The 25,848-nt window shown below is 46.3% G+C and overlaps 1 protein-coding gene across 1 annotated transcript in view; it reads right to left on the reverse strand.

The window, feature by feature from the left end:
* Nucleotides 1-25,848, reverse strand: part of Med27 (mediator complex subunit 27) — a 182,627-nt gene that overhangs the window by 94,774 nt on the left and 62,005 nt on the right. Inside the window, exon 3 of the mRNA XM_052722838.1 lies at nt 19,401-19,531. Within this exon, the coding sequence (XP_052578798.1) occupies nt 19,401-19,531 (131 nt within the window). The remainder of the gene's footprint in view (nt 1-19,400; nt 19,532-25,848) is intronic.

Here is a 25,848-nt window from a genome sequence, read left to right on the forward strand (position 1 = left end):
GACCTCCGTAAGAGCAGGGAGGTCGCCTTGCTAAGTGCCATCACTTCACAGCACACAGCAGGCTCACAAGTTTGCTGAGTATCCTCTAAGTTTTCTAAAGGGAGACAGAGGTCAAAACTGCCGCCTGTCCTTTCAGATCTATGCCTGTATCCTACAGCGCACTTGGCCATCAATCTCCGTGTCACCTACAAGAGGCCAGCATCTTCACCCTGGACTCCATGCACTGTGGCCTGAAAGCCTGCCTTGCCCAGGAAATGCAGGTACTGTCCAGGTCTAGGGTTTCTATTAATGCAGCAGAGCTGGCTGCCGACCCTCTCCCAGGACCTCAGCTCACAATACTCTCATGACAGACAGTCTATACAAATCACCAGGAATTGATATTCTCTTACCTGCATCTGAAAACAATCTCGTCCTTCAATTGGATTATAAGTTCTTCATAGTCAAGGGCACATAACTCTGTGCACTAATCAGACATGGGTAGGAAATCCATAAACAGTTGTGGTCAATTCATTAATCAGTGTAATTGGCATTACAGCCGCAGGGTACAATGGGAAACCTGAGTGTGTGCTAAATCACAGAGCAAAGCCTTACCTAGCTTTCCAGTCATAGCCCAGAACACAGCAAAAGGAGCGTGTTTTCCCTTCCAAGACAACTTTTGACAGTTTCTCTTAACTGCTGCTTGTACCCAAATATCTTGGAGGCAGCCATACAAAACAACAGACGCTTGCTAAGTTAAAGTACAGCTGTGTTCCAAAAATGCAGGTGCCACCAGAGACCCAAGCCTGCACCTGTTGAGGGAGACTTACCCTCAGCCACCACCATTCAGAAGTGACATTTTACAGCAGAGCTGTTCCTTCCATATCCCTGGACCCAGCAGGAACTCTTAAGAGTCTGGGCAGAAGCATGCCGATTGCATTGGCTGTGGCGGAGATTCAAAAGGGACTTATTTCCAACTGACTGTCCGGAACAAGAAACACACCTCTAGGCAGGCTTCCCACACACACTGTGCAAAGACTTGAGTTCAACTCCAGGGTGACAGGTGAGTCTTTATTGGTGAAATTATTAAGGCCACTCCACGTAGTTAAAAGGGAGGTTTATTTTGTGGGGTAACTTACAAGTGAAGGGATAGGTAACAGGGTCTGGGAAAGGTGTAGCGCAGTCTGGCAGTGTTCCTTGGAGAACTCTGCTCGGTCTACCTTCAGCGTCCAGGGTCCAGGAACCAAGAGAGCCAGCGCATCCGGATCTCGGTTTTTCAGGGTCCTCTCTTGGCCCTGCCTTGTAGGCGTGACAGTTACCGAAGCCTCAATGGGGGTTGGAACTTCCAGATCAAAGCTGGAATGGCTACCCACTACAAGTCTTCACTTAACTCTGTAAATGATCTGTCCTTAAAACAGCTATCTCACAAGGCATTACACATAACACATGAATCAATAATTTTCAAAAATTAAGACATAATAACATGTACTTTGAATAAAACTATATAAAGTAGGATTTAATTTTCCTCTGAAGGCTCAGGAAGGAGCACATAGATTTCTCAGTGTTGTGATTCATTAGTTATAAGCAACCACGGCATTTACTCCAACTATCTGTTAGGAGAGCTTTTATAAGTTTATCTAGCGACTATTGTAATGACATTGCTCTTAATTGCATTCTTTGGGAGGAAAACTATGTACTCTGCATACACTGAGTAAACACCTATGTAGGGAGAAGACAGAGCTTGGCCCGAGTGTGCATGGAGGAGACAAAACAGTCTTGTTACTGTCCACACCAGCAGGTGTCTTTCTACAGGTTGTGGATGTGGAAAGCATGTGTGTATAGATAAGGAATGAAGTTCTGAAAAATTCTAATGAACATTTCAACCCACAGCATATCTCTTTCGGTGCCTGCTTTGAAAGGGGAATGAACTATTAATACTAAAGAAAGCCACTAGAGTCTGGCTCTACCACGGACCCTTCCTCACAGCTCCCTGCTGAAATCCTGAGACACTTAGTACCTACAAAACTCATTTGGGATATACTACTGCCACCATATATAATAGCTGCATGACATATGAATAGCTAACATGTAGTGATTGCCATTTGGAACACGGTATGAGCTATGCTTCCATTATTGTTAGCCTGTTTGACAAAGGAGAAGACTAAAGTAAGCAATTTCAAAGAGGTGGGGGAACATGGCACGCAGATAAACGGGAACCCCAGGTTCAGACTCACAGTCTATCCAGAAGCCATACAGTTTGGGCCTATCCTTCTTCATTTTCATCCAGCACATATCCTAAGTCCTAAGAACAAGGCTTCTCTCTATTCCTAGAGTCTGACCTAAGTCCACTGATAAACAGCAGTTTCCTGAGTTGCTTTTTGTGGCCAAGGTTCTTTCTGTTACAAATTCTGTCCGCCATGTTGAAAGATGGAGACAAGCGAAGCACAAATCCTAGTCCTAGGGACTGAGGGGAATGAATCCCCATGCTCCAGCATTGGAGTTGAGGCTCCTGGAGGGGGACTGGAGATTATCATAAGCCTACAGGTGGAGGGCCTCACTGTACACTATGTCTGATGAGGAGGCATCTTTGGGAATATCACCACTAAAGTCAGACAAAGCCATTTCAGAGTGAATGTATTTTTTTTTCCTTATCCCAATCAAAAATAGAATCAAGCCCAGTTCATAGTTCACAGAATAGACAAAGCTTAGATTTTCTTCTTTGGGAGTGCTCTCCTACCCTCTGCCACAATATAAAGTCCATCATGGCTGTGCCTGCTCCCTCTCAAGGTTCACACTTATTTATGGCTGAGCATAGGAACCCCACATGACCAACATAAAGAGAAAGAAAGGCCCAAGTTCGGTCTACAGATGGGCCATCTTGGTAAGTGAGCACCAGCCAAAAACACACCAACTGGCTTTCAGACCCAGCAATGAGGGGAAGGTTGTCCAGTGAGCGGCACTTCAGTACAGCAAAGCTGTACTTCCCACAGAAGGTTAGATGATACATGGTCTCATGGGCAGAGGTGGCTGGCCCACTTAGACTAGGAGTCAGGACAAGGACAGTAGTGGACACATGCAATGGGTACATGGGGAATGGAAAAAGTAGAAGGCTCCACATGTCATCACTACCCACCCCCTAAACAAAAGGCACTGAGCAACCAGGAAGACAAAATGCCAACCCACTGTCTACCTAGTGCATACACCCAAGGGTGGCCATGGTGGCAGAAATGGGCTGAACAGCATGAACATACCCTTCTTGAAGTTACTGGTGCCAATAAACAACATGTGTCAGCAAGAGAGATGGATACTCAGTGGCCAAGACAGATGATTTATTCCTCAAGGAGGCCTGCTTGGTGAAGGTGATGATCTGATATCTTCTATCCTAGAGGGTTAGCAGTTTGCTCCCACAGGAATGATGTCTATAATGCCAGGATATCACTATGCAAAGATGGGGTACCATCTCCTAAGACACAGTATAGCACTGAATCAGGGAGCTCTGTAGGATGCTGTGTCTCTGGGAGAAGAATACACAGGTCTAGGAGTCAAGGGGAGCCAAGAGAAATGTCCTCTAAACTCAAAAGAGACTGTGACCTCCTTGATGAGAACTCTTTGCCCCTAAAAGGAGACACATCTTGACCAGGGGATACTGTATTATGGCATGGCTGCCTCCTGGGTACTCTGCAATCCTAGTCTAAGAACCAATGGGACCATAGGTATGTCATCATGCCTCAACACTGGCTCTGAGAATCAGGCAGTGGAATGAAGAGGAATCCAGGTGGCATCTAGGCCACCTGCATGGTGTCCCTAGCATACTCACTCATTGTGACTCTGGGTGCCTGGTGACTGGGGGCTCAGGTGTGACAGGAATGCAGCTCTGCCCCTCCCTTGGCTGGCACTGCAGCTTAGGGTGAACAGACCCAAATGAATACTAAAGGAGGTGGTAACTACCAAGTACAGAGCCAAGAGCAACTACAGTGAGGGGTCTTCAGTGAGCCCCACTAAACTTCCAAATCCTCCTCAGGAGGAGAAGCTCACCGAGAGGAAGAGATCTCTAAATGCACGTGAGGAAGTAGAGCAGGACCCTGCAGGTAGACTGAGGCATGCACTGCACCCACATGATCGCTGACACTCAGCTGAGCATCAGTGAGAGCAACAGCGTCGCTATTGGTGTCGGGAGGTTGTACAAGCATGCCACTCCTGGGGGACGGGGAATCAGTGACTAGCATTCTGAAACACCACCACGTGGTAACAGTATTGAAGCTGAGAAAGACCAAGGTTGGCGGGGTTCAGCCACAGAGTCCTCTTCTAGGAAGCTTCTGTGGCCAGCTGTGAGGGCAGTCCGTTCCGGAAGTCAGCTCCTTCAGAGGCTGCCCCAGCAGCAAGCTGCAGCCTCACTGCAGAGTAACTCTTCCTAGAGCCCCTGAGTCTGCTGACAGAGTGAGGCTTGATAGAGAGGGGCACCTCCTGCTGAGCCCCAGGCAGCACTGGCTCCAGACACTGCTCAGGGGGCCAAGGCCCTATTGGATGCAGGTAAACTGTTCTCTCCTGGCCTTGGCCTGTTCCTCCCCTTCCTTTCCTAGGCACTAACCCCTAATAAACATATCACACTCCAGCAGCCATGCTTTGTACAGCTAACAAGTGGGGCTGCCGGAATCCTCACATCCAGGTCTGCATCTAGGGACTGTGGACAAAGTATGAGCTCCAGTGTCAACACATGTATAGCTAAGGAGAGTGACAGCGCCTCCCAGAATGACTCAGGTGCCCTATGCGGTCACGTTCATTTTTCCCTCTATGCCTGACTGGCTTTGGCCAGTGAGCTGCCATGTCATTCCTTGGGCTCTAAGGTTATAAATCTAGACTCATTTGTAGCACAGAAGTATCTGTCCATCCTGGCCGATAAAGTACTGCTTTTGCCAAAAAGCGGTGTGCACCGGACAACGCTCCATGGCCACCATGCACACTGAAGCATAAAGCTCTGCAACTGAGGGAACCACACCCTTCCACCCACAAAGATACAATGGGAAGCCATGGCTTGGGGCTAGGTTCACAGGCAGCTCTCCAGCAGTGAGGACATTACCTCCAGAACAGCAAAGCAAAGCAGAGGAAGGTTCAGAGACCATGCAAACTCGAGAGGAAAGACAGATGTAAATATGTTCTACAGCCTAGCTTTGTCTGCCTTTGCTCGTGTCCTACCCAAGAGAAGAAGGGGGTGTGACGAAGTGTCAGCAGTGCTACTCTGATAAAACCTCAGGAACTTAGGAAAGTTCTCTGTGGTCCAGAGTTTCCCTAACACAGGATGAGGGGGGAAGAGATGCCTCCTGGCTCTTCCAGTCTAGGTTTCATGGTGCCCCAAATATGCTTCCTCAACAATACAGAAGTTCCTTTAGGGTGAGGACAGTTCCTTTAGGGTGAGGACAGTTCTGTGTAGTGTCTGCATGTCTGCTGAACAAACTGCATTGAATTAATTGGTCATAGGGGACCTCTAAATTCTAAGTGCTCCTTTGTTAAAAATAAAAATCTGCCAAAAACCTAGTTATTTTGTGAAAACCCATTTCAGCCCACATGTAATGTGGAAAAGTCGGGTTTGTGCATAGCCTATGGGGGGGTAGGATCCACTTTAACAGACAGGAAGAGGGAGGAGGAGGGAGGAAAAACTTGGTAACTTCGATTTATTTAATGTATTACATAATTTCATTGTTATATGTTTTTCCAACATGCCCAAGTCTAACCCCCTTCCCCGCTCCAAATCAACTATTTTGTTATGTGTCAAATGGGGAGAAGAGCTTTCTAGTGCCACGGTGTTTGGAAACCATGCTCATAGTCTTCCTAAGAATGAAGTAATGTTACTGTAAGCCTGTGAGAGAATTAGGGTTACTTTCTTTAGAGCACCATGATGCCCTGCCATTCTCTCTGATGACAAGAAGTCCTCAGATCTACCCACAACAGGGGGAGCTGGAAAAACTGCAATGGAGAAAGTCCCTAGAGCCAGGAGTCACAGCCCTTCACAACACCTGACTACGCTGGGAAAGAGACCTGGGGACAAGCATGTCACTCAAGGAGTCTCTTTGCAGACTGGGGACAAAGGAAAATCTGGGGGCAGCCTGTACTATGACAATGTATCCTCCATAGTTCAAGATTAAGCTGTTTTTTATTTGATCTGAGTCCCAAGTCTAGTTACAGAAGGTTAAGGATGAGGTCACTGGGCAACAAGATGAAAGAGAGATGAGCAGGGGAGTATCTGCATAGTTGGCCTTCCTCTGGATTACGGGGAAGTTTACTCGCCCCCTACAGCTTATCCAGCACCCAGCACCCAGCATCCAGCATCCAGCATGATCATTGACATCAGGTTTGATTTTCTGAATTATAAAAGTGAACGCAAAGTAGAGCTTAGTGCAAATAAGTAAGAATAATGTAACTTTAAACCAGGCATAGTGGCCCTCCCTCATAATCGCAGTGCTCAGGAGGCAGAGGCAGGAGGTTCATCACAAATCTGAGGCCAGCTTGATCTATATAGTGAGTTCTAGACCAGCAAGGGCTACCTAGCAAGACTCAATAAACAAACAAAATTAAAGCAAATCAAAGGAATGGCACGAATGGGTTCAAAGATTAATAAGTATTCACTTACACACACACACACACACACACACACACAATCAAACCAAACTTGCTAGAAATCTGTCGCCATCAACAGTCACTCCAGACCACAGTTATCACACCTATACAGGAAGATGTCAAGAGCCCAAAGCTAAGGAACAGAAAACACACAGGCAAAGCCGTGTGTTTAGAGCCCTGCACATTTTGGTTTCCATCTGTTTCCTCTGAAATTCCCATGACAGCTGAGGGGATGATGAGCACACAGTAGGGCCCTCAGCAGATAAACAACCAGAGAACTTCAATTAATAGTGCTTATGGCAGCCCTGTGTTAAAGCCTCTTTGAAACCTTCAAAGGAAATGCTGGCCTGCCTTTCAACCAACCCTAACAAAGGGACTGACCCTTGCCTGCACTTTACCAAGGAAGATACCTGGGTGTTCTGTCAGCATCACTAGTCATCAAGGAAATGCCTGTTAGAGCCACAGGGAGACCCCACTGCCCACCTACTCACACATCTGCTGCTATCAACCACATGGAGCACAGGTGAGGGTGTGGAGCACCGCACTCTCAAACCCTGCTGCTGGGGATGTGAAGCCATACAACTTTGGAAAACAGCTCATCAATTTCTTTACATCTACCATGTGACCAAGATACTGTAATTCAAAGTCCTTATACAGGAAAAATGGAAGCACATGTCTACACAAAGACATGTTGCAGCCAAGCAACCCAAATGTCATCATAGACAAAGGGACAAATTGTGGAATATTCAGTGGAATTCTATACAGCAGCAAAAAGAAATAACCTATACATGCAACAATAAGGCTGAATCTCAATGGTAATGCCAAGAAATAAAGACAGATTTTTAAAAAGAGGGTATATGTTATATGACTTCATCCACATAAAGTTCTAGAAAATATAAACTAATCTACAGAAAAAATGATAAAGGGGCATGGGGTAATATTTGAGGTGGGAAACAATGTTCACTTTCTTAGTTATTGCAAGATGGTACTTATACATGTTTGTACATATTTCACAATTTAAATACATATGATTTAACCATAAAATAAAGCTATTAAATAACGGCTGTAAAGAAAAAATACACATCAGATCTAAAATAAACTAAATTGTCACATGTATACAAATACACACATATATATATATACACACACACACAAAATTTAAAAATCTTAACTGTGGACTTGTGATTTTTCATAAATACATTAATTCTCAAGTACCCATAGGGCAGTTCAGCATGCCTAGTTATATAGACACGAACACCATAGAAAATGGGATCATGACGACTGAAAATGGAGTCTCCAGCCTTTCTGTGGTCATGAGCTGAAGTGAATGAAGCAGGTGATCAGTGTTGATGGCGGAGGTAGAGTACATGGTGATGTGAGGCTCCATGTTCCTGAGTTGAAGCAGCAAGCCCCATCCACTGCCTCAGTGAGCTCTGCAAACTTTTTCCTCACAGTGAAGAGAGGTTCTGATAGTTTTTCCAGGGGTACCATCCCTGGAGAACTCCCTACATCTCAGTGGAGTTGACTCTCTGAATCTCAGGGATCAGCAGGAGTCCTGAGAGCTGTTAACACTGGGATATCTGGGTCTCTCTCTCAAGCATGCCATGTGGGTCCAATGGGCAACTGTGGCAACCTCTGGCTGGCTGGGCCGCTTTTCTTGGGAGCCTGTTCTGCACCAATCTAGCTGTCTGAGTGCCCACTCCCCCTGCTTCTATATTCAACAACACATTTCCACTGCCTTCCCATGCCCCCAGATTGAAGGAAAATAACCAATTCTTACCACACTAGACCCAATTGGAGAGATGTATGCCCCAGCAAGCTAGAAGTCAATATGACAGCAAACAGTGCTTCTTGGTTTTACTACTGAGAAGTCCTGTGTGTCCCTCTACCGGCAGTGAGTGCTGGGCTGACTGGTAGGTACCACAAGTCCATTCTACCCTAAGCGACTCCAGCCAAGGTACAGCCACTTTCTCCTCAGACCCAGGCTCATAGCAGTCATTGTACCTGTGAGCTTCTGCACTCTTCAGTAGAAGTGAACAGAAAACCTGGCTCACTATTTCTTCATCACCTATATGCTATGTGGAGACTTTCGGGACTGAAGCCTGTGGCTTACTAATGGCCAATGTGCCAGAGAGAAACACACCAGGAGATCACAGGAATGACTTTTCAGCTCAGGCAGAACAGAAGGATTTCAAAGAGTCTCGCTTGCACCCAGCTTTAGTTGGGAACCCTATGGTGTGAAAAGCTAATAATCCCAGGCTCCAGCTCTTCGTTATGCAAAAGAATTACACAAATACTCTTTACTTCCAATTACTTTATCATATCTGCTGTTTGGAAGACTGTACTACGCAAAATCCAACATATAATGAAGGCATAGCTTTGTTTACTGTGATCCAAACTTGATGTGATGCTTTAAAATAAATGATTTTAGAAATTGAAATAAAAAGAAGGACCAGCAGCTATCCAATGAGCCTTGGGGAACCACCCATTCTTTTCTTCCTTTGCCCTGTAATGGCCAGTGATGTAATAGCCACAGCAGACAGCTGTCTTCCTGGATAAAATCACCTTGTAAAGGAGAAATGCAATTAGAGGACACAATGAAATATCATTTTAAACTGATTCTGCAGGCTGCCACATTCCACTCAGGGCTTAATGGCTAGGTTCTTTATTACTGTTTTCTAGTCTATCCGACTGTTCCGTGATTCAGTATCTCCAGAAGACACTAAGTTTCTCAGTTCTCTGTGTCACATGTGGTCTGAGACAAATCCATGACAGGGCCAGTCACTGAGGGCAGGTGTCTATGGGGTTGACAGGGCAGGGCGTGACAGACCTGTCACCATAACTCTGCTCTCCCCTGCCGCCCTTGCTTGGCTTGTGCACTCCTCTAGATTTTCCCTAACACCGCACTGCTGGCAGCCCCGGTCTAATTCTCCAGACATGGTTTTGTCGTTGTTGTGGGACACAACATTTTATCATAAAATTTTCAGATACAGTATCCCCCGTTACCCATGACTTTGCTGTCTGCTCTTTTGGGTACCAGCAGTCAACCACAGTCTGAACCATCAGATAAACCATTTAGCATCCCAGAACTTGCATTCCAAGAACCCTTATTCAACTCATGCCAGCAGCCTGGACTTGCCAAAGAAGCTGGAAAGGGCTCCCTGTAAGTGAAAAAGCAAAGTTTAAAACTTGATTTTCAAAAATAAAAATAAAAAGATGCCAAGAATCCTAAGATCCGTGGCAACAAGATCCTCTGTCTGTGAAACTAGGGAGAAAACGCACTGCTCCCCTGCTGTGGAGAACATGTGGATTAGGCTTCATCACACGTGGGCTCTTATGGAAAACGTTCTTGTACTCATGAGATTCAGTACTCGGGAGTTTCCATTATCTGTGAACACGTTCTGTAGATAAGGGGCATGAATATACATATAAACTTGATGGCCCCGCAGCACCATCCACAGCAAGATGGCCTCATGACCCCACTCCAACAGCAGCAGTATGCCGGCCACAATACTTGGCAACAGGATGCTAGTGTATTTAAAGTAAATGTGGCCCATCCATCACTCTGCCCGAGATTTGTGAGCACCTAATGTTGCGCATGGCTTGAGAGGAATGCTTTATCTCTCCCTCTGTTTACAAGAAGTCCTTTCTGTGCCATGATGTTCCTGGCCTGGATGTCCACACACCTAACCCGCTCTGAGTGAAAAGGAGACATGAGTGCATGGAAAATGGGAGGCTGAGGTGGGGATCAAAGGTCCAGATGGAGGATGGATGGGAATGGGGTTGGGGATATCAGGCACCCTGTCACAGGGAATACTTCTGAGTGCAGGAGACCAGAACCCCCTGGCTGAAACAGAGAGCAAAGTTCTGCCATATGTCTCAAGTATTATAGTGCCGACAAACTACAGATTTTGGTCTGTGGCTATTAGCTGAACAGAACACAGTTCTCTCAAGGGAAGAGAAGAAGCTTTTACAACATATATGCTAATGAATCGCAACGATATAGAGCATTTAAAACAAAATGTCCCTATATTTATTCTCCATGGACAGATTTTTGCATTAATATTTATGAGGGATTCCTCGTTTATTTCTCCCAGAGACTTTTCTCCTGCCCAAAGAGAGGGGATAAGAGATAAGTAACATGAACCAATTATCTTTTAAACAGCTACAAAGGACTAGCTTATTCATCTGCAACCTGCCACTTGATTCATCTTCCTAATATAGCACTTTCCACACACTGGGCCCTGCTCGCCAGCCCCAGGGTCCTGCTCTTCCACAGTGTGCTAAGGCTGGCTTCTGGGCCCTGTCCTCTGTGAAAGGCTCCAAGCCCACCTCTGCACCTGCCCCCCACCATCCCCTTCTGTCTAAGTAGCACTTGGTTCCTGGCCACTTAAACATCCAGTACTTACAGGTACAGTTCACTAGAGTCCCGGGTACTGTGAACACATCTAAAATGTGTCTGGAGGTGTTCTCAGAAAGCTAGAAGATGACTCAGTGGTTCAAGCAGCTACCACATAAGCATGAGGACCCAAGGTTGATCCCTAGTGCCTATAAAAAGCTAGGCATGGTATTGCATATTTATAATCACACCACTGGGGAGAAAGAGACAGGAGAATGCCAAGAGCTAACTGACCAGCCACCCTAGAAGAATCATGAGCACTCAGGTCCTTGTAAAAGATCCTGACTCAAAAAAAACAAAGCGGACACTAGGTGGACAGCTCCTGAGGAACAATACCAGAGGTTGAACTCTACTCTCCGCAGACGCAGGCACACAGGCACACACGCACACAGGCACACACACACACAGGCGCGCGCGCGCACACGCACACACACACACACACACACACACACACACACACACACACACACACACGGTGGGGGTGGGGGGGTGGGTGTCTCAGCCTTATCAGGCAGGAAAACCACATATCAGTGCTTGAGATACTCTGGTACCTGGATGACGTGCTATGGAGAAGCCTGGGCTTGAAGCCTTACTGAGTGAGAAGTAAGGGAGCACTCCTTCTACACAGGAACCACATCACACTTTTTCCCCATTAGACTCGGACTCTTCCCTCCTCTAACTGCCAATAACATGAGCACATAAGCATAACAATGATTATGGGCTGTCTCTTCTCAAACAGAGACACTAAAGAGCAGTGAGGACAGAGTCAGAAGGAAGTCTATTCCACACCCTTGGCCTCAAAATGTTGTCCAAGTCTATTTCAAAACCAGTGGGAAACAAGCAGGTACAAACAGCAGCAAAAACAGGGAGTGAAATGATGTCTGTGATGTTAGGCTTTCACAAGCCAGTGAGCAAGGCTGGGTGGAGAAAGGCTCGAGGTTTGCCCTAGCCCCTGCCTAGGAGGCTGAGTGTCTAGACTGGCCTCAAGAAGCTCTGGAGACCAGATGTAGCTCCGCAGGAGATTCCTTTCTGGCCTGGGTTGAGGTGGCCCTTCAGCCACAGTTATAAACATAGCTGGTTACAGCAGAGTTCCTACCAATGTCCTCACTTTTGTGTGCGCACTGGCTAAAAGGAGTAGACTGGCATCTACTGTGTCCACAAGAGAGGGCAGCAGTGGGCTGCAGGGTTTGAGGTTCCTGTAAAAGGTGACTCTGGCTATCTCAACGCCACTCCTCCCACTCAGGACATGAAACCTCCATCTGTCTGATGTCCAGTGGGGTTTTCTTACACGGGTGCTGGAGACCTGAGCTCAGTTCCCCCTGCTGTGCAGCAGCACTCCCCAGCCCATGTAAACTGTTTCGGAGTGAGGCTGGTGCTCCTATCCAGTCTTGGAGGAGAAAGGCAGAAGTCCCGAGTCGGAAGCTCAGGCGTGACGTGTGTTAATAACTGAGCTCAGCGGCAACAGTTATTGGAAACTGATCTCCTCCTTATTAATATGGTCCCGCAATGGAGAGAAAAGATTTCTCCATGTTCTAGAATGCAAACAATGTTTTAATCTTTAATTATATTCTCAATTTCAGCCCTTCTGGAGAACTGCAGTCACCTAGGCCTAGGATTATTTCTTTATTACACAGCCTCTCTGTGGTATTTAATGAATATTGTCACTTAATGCTCGCCAGTGGGGGAAAGAAGGACTTCGTGGATTTCCACCCAAGTTTTGAAGACTGTTCCCCCAAACTCAGCAAACTTTCATCAGCATGCCTCTCTCCTCTGTGGGACATCAGTACAGGCCACACACTCTCTCTGCTACATCCCAGCTCAGGCTGAGCCTGCTGCACACTGGGAAAAGCCTCCCTGACAGAGGGACTGAGCCAGCATCTACTGGCTGAGGCTTTGCTCAGGTCAAGCTGAACTCAGCTTCAATGAAAGGAGATCCAGAGTTCTACTCAAGCTCCTGTCGCCAGCAAGGCCAATTATATGAAGGACTTCATATAATTTAATCACCACATAACCACAGTCTACCCTCAGCAGTGTGAAAAAAAAAGAGTCCAAAACACCACTACCACCACCACCACAAGGATGGAAGCTCATGGTCACCAGAGCAGACTTTCCAGTAGAGCTGCACAATGTTGGATTTCATGGCCATTGAGGGGGACAAAGACGGAAAACAAAACCAAACCTCTGTTTTAAAAAGGTCCTAAAATCAGAGAATGTGGCAACAGACAGCAAGCCATGGAACAGCCTCCCCACACAAGCACTGTGCTGCTGGTGATACATCAGTGACTCCAGAAGCTCCCACCCAGGACACAATACCACTGCCTTGCTCCCGTGATCCCTGGTGTTTCTACACTAAACAAAAGGCAACGTGAGCCTTTTGAGAACAAAGCAACCATGTTGAACTGTGAGTGGGTATTCTTGGGAGCCAGGCACGTAGTGGTAGCTGGAGATGCACCTCATTTGACTCAACTCCCAGAGCAAAATCAGTGGCATACAGAAAGGCAGTCTGTATTCAAGTACAGGGTTGAGGACAGTACCATTATCCCCCTGCCCTGAGTTGGTGGCACATCTTTCTAGCAACTGCATAGCACATGTTTGCCATTGGTGATGCTATTGCTCAAACACACACGGTGTGAAGATGGCTCCTGTGAGGGTCTCAGATAACGCTGAAAACACACAACATGTTGAGGAAGGACCACCAGGAGGCTCAAAGGCCATCAAAGAACACCGTTCAGCATCAAAACGGGATGAGGCGCTGAGCCACACAACATGGGTGAATCTCAAAAGCTACACAGTGAGTAAATGGGAAAGAGACAGCACATTCTGCACTCCATTTGTGTGATGTTCTAGAGACAGAGACCACACAGGGGTTATAGAGACAAGACATGAACTCTGAGAGCTTGGCTGTAAAGTGGAGCTGTATGACGTGGAGGATGGCAGGGAAGTGGGGTTCAGAGACAGGGTTCCTCCAGGAGGTGGGTTTGAACAAGTGTGCTTTGTCTACTAACAAGAGCAAGCTGAGGAAAGGGAACACTGTCGTACAGACTGGAAGAGGAAGACCAGTGGGGAAACAGGGCAGGGCAGGCAACAAGTGGAGAATGGCTTGTTCCTCTCCAAGGAGCACCCCAGTGGAACGGAGCTTGGATTCAGCAGGTGGGAGCTTCTCACGAAGAAAACATGGTGACAAGATGCTGCTGGTCCAGCCTGCAGGGGAGAGTGGTAGGATTTTCAAAAAGAACCTTTCAGAGGAACTCGTTTTCCCTCAAATCGAAATAAGGCCAAGGCATGCTGAACTGGCGCAGAGAGATCTCTGGCCACTGAAAGCCGGTGGTGTGTCATTAGTTGTTGAGGCCATAGTGTTGTGGATCCTCAGCCTGACCATATGGATCCAAATTAGCATCCCAGGTTAACTAACAGAGATGTATACTCAAAAGTGCTATCAGGAGAGAGCATAACATAGCTACTCCTGACCTATTAAATACAGGTCTCCAGAACATGACTCAAAAACTAACCAAATGAGACAGCCATTCTAGAAGCTTCAATCCGATGGGAGTCAAAGGCCCGGCAATGTTTCCCCAGCAACAGGGAGACAGTCTCTTTCGAGATGAACAGCACCCTTCTGCCAGAGACGTCACTTAGGAGGAGCACTCCGGACAGCTGCAGGGAGGGTGCTTAGCAGTTCCATGGGAACATTTTTATCTCTTTACAAGCTTCTTTAGGAGTTGGGGCGGGGATGAGTCTTTAATCCCAGCACTCACTCATCCTATGGAACACAGGAGCAATCATGTCTGCATGTCTACTGTTCACGCCACCGCATCTGAAACACATTCTACAACTGTCCCACATCCCTGTTTATGGTGGCTGCACAGCTCAACAGGGCCAGTACAGAGGGTGTAAGAAGAAGCAACCCCAGGAAGCCCCTGGTGCTTTCTTCACCAGATGAAACCCACCCTAGCCTTAGAACCCTGGAAGTCTGGCAAAGCTGGTAGGAGGGAAATCTGGTGAGACTTCCTGGGATCCTTAAGTGGATCTCCTCCAGCACCTGACATCGGGACTCTCTCACTCAGGGACCTGTCTATAAACACCTACCCTCTCCTTATAGAGTACCAAGAACAAATCAAAGTCCAATTCCACAGAAGTCCAACCTGGGAAACCACTGACTTTAATGGGCTTCAGAGTATGGATGTCCCAAAGCAGCCATGCCACAGGAAAGTCTCATCCAGTATGGATGATGACTTCCGGAACACAGTTAACTTATAGTACACTCCAGCAAAACTTCATACCATGAGGTCAAATGCAATTAGGGCAGAATTACATGCAAATGGCCAGGAGGTATAGAAGAGAACCTCCAGAACCTCAGGTGAGGGGTCAGTGACCCCCATCCCCTTCTTCTGTGAGGGAATGTCAACAGCCAACAAGCCTGATCTTGAGAGGAGAGTCTCCTCCTACGCTCGGAGGAGAGCACTCTACAACAGCACCCTGACCGGGACCACAGATCTTGTCCATTACAGGACTTGGCACACACCCTTATGATGCCTGTGACTTACTTGATCCCATCTCTAGTCTCCTGAAAGCCAAGAGTACACTTCAGTCCTCCCTGAAGCTCCTGCTCAATGCACAGACTGGGCCTGAGTAAACGGACCTGACGGGACCTAGTCTTAGCTACCCTTCCCTACAGTGTCTCCACTGGCAACTGGGTGCTTTTCAATCTTGTCCACATGTTCCTTGCCATGTTTTCTTTCATGAAGGACAGTCCATGCCCTACTATTGAATGCCATTCAGACTCAGTGACTCATTTCTAATGAAGAGAATGATGGACAACAGATAATCTGAGGCTAAGTTGGAAAAGGACAACCTCCTCCTGGCTCAGCCTCTTAGATGGCTGCTTTTGGAGAAGCCAGTGCCATACCCAAGGACACTCGAGAAGCCTGTGATGCAGGAAACAAATATAACCTCCTGTCACCAGCCAACACCAGCTTGCCTGCAGCTGGACTCTCTCCCAATGTTCTAATGAGACACCAACCAAGGCCACAGTCAGAGGGATCAGCTGGGGTCACTGAGTGGCCTTGGTGGAACAGTTCCTGACCTCAGCTGAGCCCTTAATGACTATGGCCCTAGCCAGTGTCCCAGTAGAACATACTGGAAGACTGAGTCAGTTCTACCCAGACAAGCCACTCTCGGAACCCTGACCTAGGATGACAGGACAGAGAATGCCTCTTATTGCTAACAATAACACTATGTCCAGGAGCAATTTATCTGGCAGCAATAGGTAAACAATACATTTGAGGATGTTGGGGGTGGGGGGATAGAAAGTTAATATAGCAACCTTAGTGAATCTGGGTGTTTTATAGGGGGCTCAGGAATTTTTTCTCTTTTTGTTTTGTTTGTTTTTTGTTTTTTTCAAGACAGGGTTTTTCTCTGTGAAACAGCTCTGGCTGTCCTGGAACCAGGCTGGCCTCGAACTCACAGAGATCTGCCTGTCTCTGCCTCCTAAGTGCTGGGATTAAGGGAATGCATCACTACTACCCAGCTATCGGGAATTTTTTTAATGACAAAGTGAACTTACGGTGATAATGTGTTTATAATAAAAATGTTGTGATTGGGATTCTTCTGTAGGAAGGTGCAACCATTACACTATTAACATGTAAGTTTGAATACTCAGACCACATCATGCTGCCTTCACTCATCAGCTACCTTCACAATACACTCGCCCAGGAGAGAGGAAACTATCTCAATTTGGTCCTTTTTGGAAAGTTTTATTTTCAAAAATGATTGTGTGTGTGTGTGTGTGTGTGTGTGTGTGTGTGCTGAAAAAGAATGTCTGGCTGGGCAGTGGTGGCACACGCCTTTAATCCTAGCACTTGGGAGGCAGAGCCAGGCGGATCTCTGTGAGTTCGAGGCCAGCTTGGTCTACAGAGTGAGATCCAGGACAGGCACCAAAACAACACAGAGAAACCCTGTCTCGAAAACAAAACAAAAATGTCTGAACAATATCCACCAAACCTTAAAAGGGGCTTCTTGGGATGGCATAATATATTTGTTACCTTTGGTTTTTCTTTACATCTACGTACACATCTATTACTTATAGCTTTTTTTAAGTTTTTTTTTTTAAAAAAAAAAAACACTCCTAACGCCAGTAGGCCATCATCCATGCTGTATCCTATTTCTAGCCGACATCAAACACAATGAAGAGCTGTGTGGGAGTCTGGATATAGATCCTGCCTACGAGGCAGTAGCTCTATGAAGGGATTCCAGGAGGCTGAGAGTCCCAGAGCTCAGAGATGAGAAAGAGGAGTAGTCGATCTCCACAGGAAATGGCTCCAGCGGATAGGAAATCATTCCACTGTTGTGTTCTTAGGACGCTGTAACCACTTCTCACTTTGAAACCAAGTATTTTGAGTGATCTATTATAAATGTATGATGACAGTTGTGAATACTCCTCTCTCTTTCTCTTTGGCATCTGAACAGTGTCTGTTGATTGCCTTGGTGCTTAAAATAGCTTCTAAGTGTCCTCATAATAGCATGTCACCTGTAAACAGGTTTCAAGCCAATGCAAATTAACAAATGGTGAACAGATGGACCAAGAGCTGACTTTTGTCAGGAGAGAGTTAGCAACAAACACTTTTTGGCTTCGGTCTTATGGGACCATTAGAAAGTCTTTCACTTCTTGCCAAACATCTTGCCTCAGTAGACAATCCATGCAGGGAAAATGACAGATTACAAGGCCCATCAGACTTCGGGGAGCTGCGTGCTGAGATATGCAGAGTCACCGAGTCAACGCGATGCAACAACAGAGTAACACTCTGCAAGAAGCTTTCTGCTTCTCAAGTCAGCGTCTTTTCAAAGACCACAGCACATGCACATGCATGCAGCACTGGAAGACAACTGCAGAGACTGCCACTTGCTGGTGCTCATCTTGTCTGCAGATGCAGACTGCGAGAGGATGGGCAGAACATGGAGACAGCTGGGGACGGATGCCAGCGACCTTCCCAGCCCTTCTCTTTCCTTAAGTCTGTGCCATAAGCCACCGAGAGTTGAATCCTTGTTTGGCCACTCTATTTAAGCAGGGCTCTCCTCCCACACTTTATCCCTCTTTATTCTTTTCCCAGCATTAATTATAACTAACCAGAGACTATGGTGTTGGGGGCAATCTTGCTCGTAATTACAGCCTGAAGAACTGGAACCCCTGGAACCCTGCTTGGTACATAGTAGGCACAAGTATCTGCTAACCAGACAAAATCAGGGAGCCAACATGCACATCTTGTATGCAAATGATCCTTCGAGCAGTCAATGTAAAGATGCAGCTCATAGCTAAGGACAGGAACAAAGGAGAGGGTAAAGAATGATGTCGTGGGGAACATCAGAGGTCCACACACCACACACAGTCTCTGAGGAGTGTGCACACTGGGAGAGAACCTACCAGTGAGGCCTCTTAGCACGCAGCTTGCCAGCCAAGTTGGTAAACCAACTGAAGTAACAAATATACTGAGCAGAAAAAAAGACATTCATGCTTCTTTTTTTTTTTTTTCTTGCTGGTCTAGGGAAATAACTCAGTAGAAAAAGCACATTCTTAGCAGACACAAGGCCTTGGGTCCAATCCCCCTATACACACCTGTGTTCATGTGTGCTTACACACACACATAGAAATAGTACAAATGGCAGCATAGGATTTTATTTACATAAAGTTCAAGGATTGGCAAACTGTGGTTTTTGTTCTCAGAGGTTTTTACTTTTGTTTTGTTTTGTTTTGAGGTGGGATCTTACTATATAGCCCAAGGTAGCCTTAAACAGAGATCCTCCTGCTTCAGCTTCCCACGTGCTGGGACTCACAGGCACATGCCACCATACCAGTCTAAAATGGACTATTTGAAGAAATGGAAACAATATTCAGCATAGAGTTACAGGCAGCTTGGGTACAGACTGGGAGCCTGGGGACTCTCCTAGGGTTCTGGAATTGGGAGCTACGGTGCTGTCCACAGGAGAGGAAAAGCACCGTGTGGTTTGCTGTGCCTATTCTCCTGCTAGTGAGGAAACACAGGTTACCAGGTGAAAGCAGCAGCCAGCCCAGCTCGAACGCCAGCCCAGCTTAAGCATGTCCTCTAGGCCAGGCTCACCAGAATGTACTCAGCAGACCAGCTCTCCTAGTGTTCTGCCAGCTTCAGGACCAGGCTGAGGAGACAGTAAGTAACAAGGCATCTAAAACTCCCAGCTGGAAAGTCAGACACTAGCCACGTCAACCAGGAACTGTGTCACAGCTGCCCCAGAAAAACCTTAGGCAAGTTATGCTTTCTAATCCTGCTCGAGTCCTCTTAAAAAGGAAGACACTGTTTGGAAGGAAAACAAAACCTTCCTACCACCAACGAGCACAAAGCAATGTTCACCCAGGTGGAAAGCCCTCCACAAACCCGTCACTTACTGAGGCGGTAGAACCAGAGTGGTTGGCTGGGCCTTGGGTCTCCGCTTGGCAGACACGCCCATCTGATTTGCAGAGCGCTTTAAGGACTGCTGATTCAAAAGGCCAGACGCTAGACCTGCGTGGTACTGCAGCTGCAGAGACAGGAGGGAAAGAACATTCCATAAGCGCAGGCCAGCAGGCATTGAACTATCAATTCCAGGCTACTCTGTCGCTGTACACATTTTAAGTTATTTCACATACTGCTGTTAACATTCTGCTGCAAGGCATTTGTTCCTAATGTGATAATTAGATGAAGACAAAAAGTAGCAGAGTTGTTCATCATGGCAATAATGCACCAATGGAAACTGAACACAATTGAAAGTGGCTAAAATATCAAAGGGTTTCACAGCACTACTGCACCGATTTAGAAACAAAGCAAGTTGCGCTGTGAACCAAGAGACACTGCACTGTGCATTTCTGAATACTAGCAGAACTGGGGAGATGCGGCTGTGAATATGACCCAGGTGATTCATGGGGTGGTCTGAAAGCCTGTGTTGTGTTACTAACAAGATCGGGACAATTTTCCCAGGGACTAAGTTAGTTCCGGGAGCTCTTGCTTGTAATGAAAACTATAAAACTGATCCTGAACTGTGGTAAGCCAGGACCTCAACTCGACTGGTCACACAGGCTCAAGTTGGAATCTTCTCCAGAGTCACTTTTCCCATTGGTGAAGGTATCAGTTTCAGGTGAAAAGCCAGCTCGTGACTCAATCTGATAACAACCTATACAAACAGACCCTGGCACTGGAGGGAATGGCAGAGGCAGTAATTTCATTTCCACTCATACGCCACTGAACAGTGAGGCAGAGAGGAAGCAGTATATATGATGTGGGCTCAGGGCCAGCATCCTTTCCTTGCTTTATTCCTGGACAAACTGCTAAGCTTGGGGTTACCTAAGAGATCATTTTACTCACTGTAGTATTTTGACTTCTCTAGGAGGAGAGAAATGGCACTGCCTAGTTCTAACCCAAACAACTTAGTCTAGAAACCACCTTCTAACTTTTAGTTTGTGCAAAGTGCAATGCACACATTTGAAGGATACCATTTGATGGGTTTAGACTAGCAATTCTCAACTGGGGGAGGGGGGGGAGGGTCACATGACCCTTTTACAGGGTCGCCTAAGACCATTGGAAAATACAGATATTTACATTACAATTCATAAGAGTAGCAAAATTACTGTTATGAAGTAGCAATGAAAATAATTTTATGGTGGGGGGGTCACCACACCATGAGGAACTGTATAAAAGGGTCTCAGGAAAGGTTGAGAACCATTTTTCTAGACAAAGGCATAGATCTCTGTGACTAACACCCCATTCAAGACACAAAAAACGTCCCAACACTGCAGAAAGCTCCTTGGTGCCCCAGTCAGACCTCCAATTTTGGTCATCCCAACATCTGGATTGAAAACAGATTCTCCAGTCTCACACACTGCCAAATGAAGCACAGCTCTGTGATATGTGACAGTAACCTCCTTCTGCTTTCAGTTTAGACCCTAAGAATTGCCATCAATCTCTCTACAATAAAATTAGCCTTGACAGGTAGGTATCCCAATCCTGAACAGACATAAACATTCAGATGTGCAAATGCTAGGGATCTGGACCAAGATCATTTCTAACGAACAATATGCTTCTTCCTCTCCTCTCAAATGCAGCAAGGTCTTTCAAATATATATTTAGAATTAACTAAACATACAAATAGTAACTCATTCTGAATCAATTTCTTCCCAATTGCTTTTCCAAGGCATGGATTTTCTTTGCTGAGTCAGCTGCATTACAGCTTGTGGTAATGAAATGGTGACCACCATATATAAAGGGCTGGGCCAGGATGTAAAGGGCAATAATGTTCTGAAAAACAAATAGCCTCACCTAAGGCCACTGGGCTGCACACAGAGAAAAAACAAAGACGATTGAAATGATCTGCTCCTTGCAAGTAGCTATAAAAGAGAAACTAGCTATCCGGTGACCGAATAAGGTGGAAATGGCTGTGTTTGGAGCATCTACACTGCTTCTTAACAGACACTTGATTTACCTGGTAGATCTGCTGGGGAGCCTATGGCCACCCCACACAGGACAAAGACAGATGGCTTTCATAATAAAACTGGAGCTCTTCTCAGGGTGGAGAGGGGCATGGTTTGGCTCTAACAACTCATCTTAGACCAATGAATTTTGCTCAGATTTGGTTTTCTCCTACAGATTCCTGAAATGGGAAATCAATGGGAGCAAGGGACAGCACAAGTTTGAAAGACAATGTTTCAAAATGTCAGCTGCTTGGGCTTCGATCTTCCCACCAGAATCTGCAGTGAGAGCAATAAGCACGGGCCTTTCTGGAGTGGAGGGAGAGACAGCTTGGCAGGCCCTCCTGGCCTAAGGAACCCTCTCTGCCTTTGGCTCTCCATCTTCTTTGTCCATGCAAGCTCAGCTGATCCAGCCCTGCTGACTCTTTTCAAGGCAGAGTCCTGCTAACTATGCAGAGTGGCAAGGGATTCTGCCCACCTGGCATTGTTTGGATCATTTGCTCGAACAAACAAAACCCCAAACAGCGGAGCTGCATGCTGACTGCTGTCTGTCTTTTGTAGGAGTCCTGGGAACCTTCTCCATCGTGGTGGCTCTCAGCATGCAGTGCAGCTCCACAAGCTCATGTAGGTGGAAGGACTTTCCTTCTTCCAAAACAAAACCTGCCCTTGCAAGCTGACTCATAATGATTAAGTGACATTTGTTAATCATATATAAGATCCCAGTTTCCAGGAACACGGCTCCAACTGTCAAGATCTATAAGGGGCCATTAAATATTAACTGAACCACCTTTATAATGGGCAAAAAGGTCAAAGTTAATAAAACTGACAGGCAGCTCCTGTCCAACTGGATTTATACATTATTTAAGCACCAAACACTTCATTCCACGGAACACTGTTTAGATCTGAAAAGACTCTTGGAAAATGTCTACCCAACCTACAGTTCTGAAGCAGAAGGGGGCTCAGAGCAAATCCACATACAACATTAGGAACATATTCTGCCACAAAACGCTGCCATAAATTTTCGGTTATAGGTTTTGTAATGCTTTCCATAAAAACATATTGCAATAAGCATACTCCCTTCCAAATGTCTGTGACACTTTAAGAGCTCCATCTCAGAAAAGCCACTTGTCAGAGTTCTAATGTGATATCTCTATGCAGGGTCATTTCTCCACTAACAAGGAGGAGCATGAACGAGGTAAGAAATGAAACAGCCTGGCTCGTCCCTTTCACACCTACAGCTGTGATGACAGCTTATGCTACACATGGGGTCTTCATGTACCACGGAGCTGCCAGCCCCACAGACATGGCAGCTCAGGCTGTTCTCTGGGGTTGAGCTTACTCCAGCTACAGCTTCACTGTGTGTTAATTTCAGCCTTCTACCTTCTATGAATAACCTAGGATCATTCTATCAGCTCTCAACCTAAAGCCCTGTCTAATCAATGATATCTGCTAATTGTTTCTATGTCTGGGAAAATTTCAACAACTCATCATTACCTGAGGAAAGACCAAGCAGAATTAGGGGAACCTTGATGGCAACTATATAAATGCTGCTGAGGCTCATTGCCCTTGGGGGAAGCTCAGGAGAGGTCCATGAGACTGAGAGCCTGCACAAGCAGCCTCTGAAGAGACTGCTCTGGGGTTTTACTCCCAGGAGAGCCTGTGGCTGTACATCCCACGCCCTGAGGATACTTGACTGCAGCATAAAGGTGGTAAAGCAAGACCACCTCTCCTAATATTTGTACAACAGGCGCTCCATGAGGAGACAAAAACACCCCTCCCCTAGAAACTACAACCCCACCCAACCTGAGAGCCAATGTGTTTATTGGGCTTACAAGCATACGCAGTGTATGCGACCTGAAAGCTGCTACCCCTCTGAAGACTCTCACCTCAGCAGGGATGATGAGAGTCCTATAGCTGTAGAGGTGGAATCCCCCTTCCGATTAACCTTCCACGCTGCATCTGCCCCCTAGATCATGAGGCCATGTGCGATTCAGGAAGAATTACATACAATGGGCTGAGAGGTGCGGGAAGGAGCAGCCAGAATCCCGGGAGAGGGGCCAATGACTCTCCCCCACCCTCTTTTTATGAGGCAGTATCAACAGCCACTTGCATGGAGTCACAGTGGTTCTGATAAAATTGAAGACTGTTACACTCAGAGGACAGCACTGTAAGGCTTACTCGAACCTCATCCTCTGGGTAGTCTAGGTCTCACAGAACCTTCTTTGGTCAAAGTTCTGTGGGCTTGAGTATGTTCTGAGTTACAACACATACTGAAAGGATATTGTAACAATATTCTGATGGCTTCTACCTTCTCCAAAATAAGGAAAATGTTTTGCAATGGACCAAAAATGAGAAGGATACACCTTGGTCTGCTCACATTCAATGCGCTAATTAAGCTAAGGCCCCTGGGGTCCAAGGCCACAGCATTTCTCCAAGCAGCATCTTTCTACCCGTGCCATATGGCCTGAAGCCCACATGAAGAGAATATGACATTCAAAAACAATCTGAAAACTTAAAGCTAGATCAATCAAGCTTTGATTTTATTTCCTTCTCAAGGATTCACCCAATCCTTAAACAGAGAGGCCATCTCTTGGCCTGCACGGAGGATTCATTCACAACAAATCATTTACCTGTACATTTCTAAGAAGACCAGCAAACATATAAGTACTGTCAGTAATCAAACCCTGAGGAATGGGCTAGGACGAAGCTCTATCCTAGACAAGAGGCCCTGAGGGAGAGGCAGAGAGATGGGAGAACAGGGAGCCCCACAGTCCCCTCTGGCTGTCACTCTGGCCCTTCTCCAAGCACACAACTGTTATTGTCCTGAGATTTGGACTCAGGAAAGGCAGTCTTGTGCCGTTTCTTGGTTCAAGACACAGTTCTCACCCAAGAAACTTCTCTCGAAGGAATACTATGTATGCTGTTGGTTCGCCCATATTGCCAATGTCCAGGACCACTCACTACACACAGGGACTGCTGGTGCATCTGTCAGTGGACAAGCAGATGAGCCATTTAGTGAGATGACTATGGCCTGGCCTAGACTGGCACTGTTACCAATCTGGAGAATAGATACTATTCTTCCTGAAGACTTTGGGACTCAATGAGAAAGCAAGAGTCCCTGCCATACTTCGAAAACATCACTGGCCCAAAGGTGCATCAACAAACAAATGAACGAACGAATGAATAAATAAATCTCTCCAAAGTAGCAGCGAACACACCAAAAGCCAGAGCCACAATCTGAGCACATGCTTTCAGACCCAGTGTACACCTGAGTCAACTGCTGCCTCACACAGCTGAGACGCATGCCTGCAACATGGGTGAACAGAGCTAAACTGAGATTTTCATAGTCATATTTCCCCAAACCATTAAATTCCAACTGGAACTGAAAGCCAGGAACACTTCATCACAGCTCTGAGTTGCAAAGACCTTTGGCCCTCATTACCGCAGCAGCTTAGTTTCCTGCTAATGAGACAGCACAGCATCACTGTGAAGCTCAGCTCCTTCTGAGCCCAACTCTAGGCAGAGAGCAGGGAAGCTTGCCTGGCATTGTCTGCGCCAACGAAAACAACTACAGAAAAATACCATAAATCTAATTGTTCTGCTTGGGTTTCAATCTAAATATCAGACAATGGCATTAGCGTCAGTCGCCCTTTTATCTCATAGCACTCCTTTCAAACAGCCAATTTTTTTTAAGCCATTGAGTTGAGCTTTTATAGGTAAATAATCTTTTTACTTGGTCAAAACAGCATCAATAAACCATAAGAAGGAGGCCTCCAATTTACTTGCCTATTTGTTCTCCACCAGGCAGCTGGGACTCAGGCCCTCCAATTACTCTGAAAGCAAGCCCTGAAGCAGGGTTGTGCTTCTTGCTCAACTGTGTCATTGTGTGACGTGCTAACTGCCATTTGGGTTTCTTTCCAACGTATTAATGCATGGACCTGCTCTACTAGTGCTTCCTGGAGCTCACGCCTTTTTATTAACAGGCCATTCTCCCCACCTGCTCCTATTTACACCACAGCTGTATGCAAGCAATCAGACTTCAAAATGCCAATCAGTGAGGGGAGACATCACTCATGTAGTTGAACAATCAGGAACAAAACAAAGTGAACACAGCTAAAACTGAAGGTAGAACCATCATGGGGATAGCATTTGTCCAGGAAGGAAGGACGGCAGGCAAAAAAGGGAAGATTAGCAGACCTCTAAATAAAAAATGGACAAGGGGAGGCAGGACAAGGTGTCTCCCTGAGTGTCACACCAGGCTTTTATCCCACGTGCCACACAGGGGTCATAAAGAGCTGTGTGGTGAATGGACTAATGTTTTTGTCACTCTAGACTGCTGAAGTAACTTCAGCACTTGGAGGTAACAACAATAGATGAAGAATGACGTTAGATGAGT

This window comes from Peromyscus californicus, unplaced genomic scaffold, assembly GCF_007827085.1.
Source record: "Peromyscus californicus insignis strain IS unplaced genomic scaffold, ASM782708v3 Scaffold_7__1_contigs__length_154581171, whole genome shotgun sequence".
NCBI lineage: Eukaryota > Metazoa > Chordata > Mammalia > Rodentia > Cricetidae > Peromyscus > Peromyscus californicus.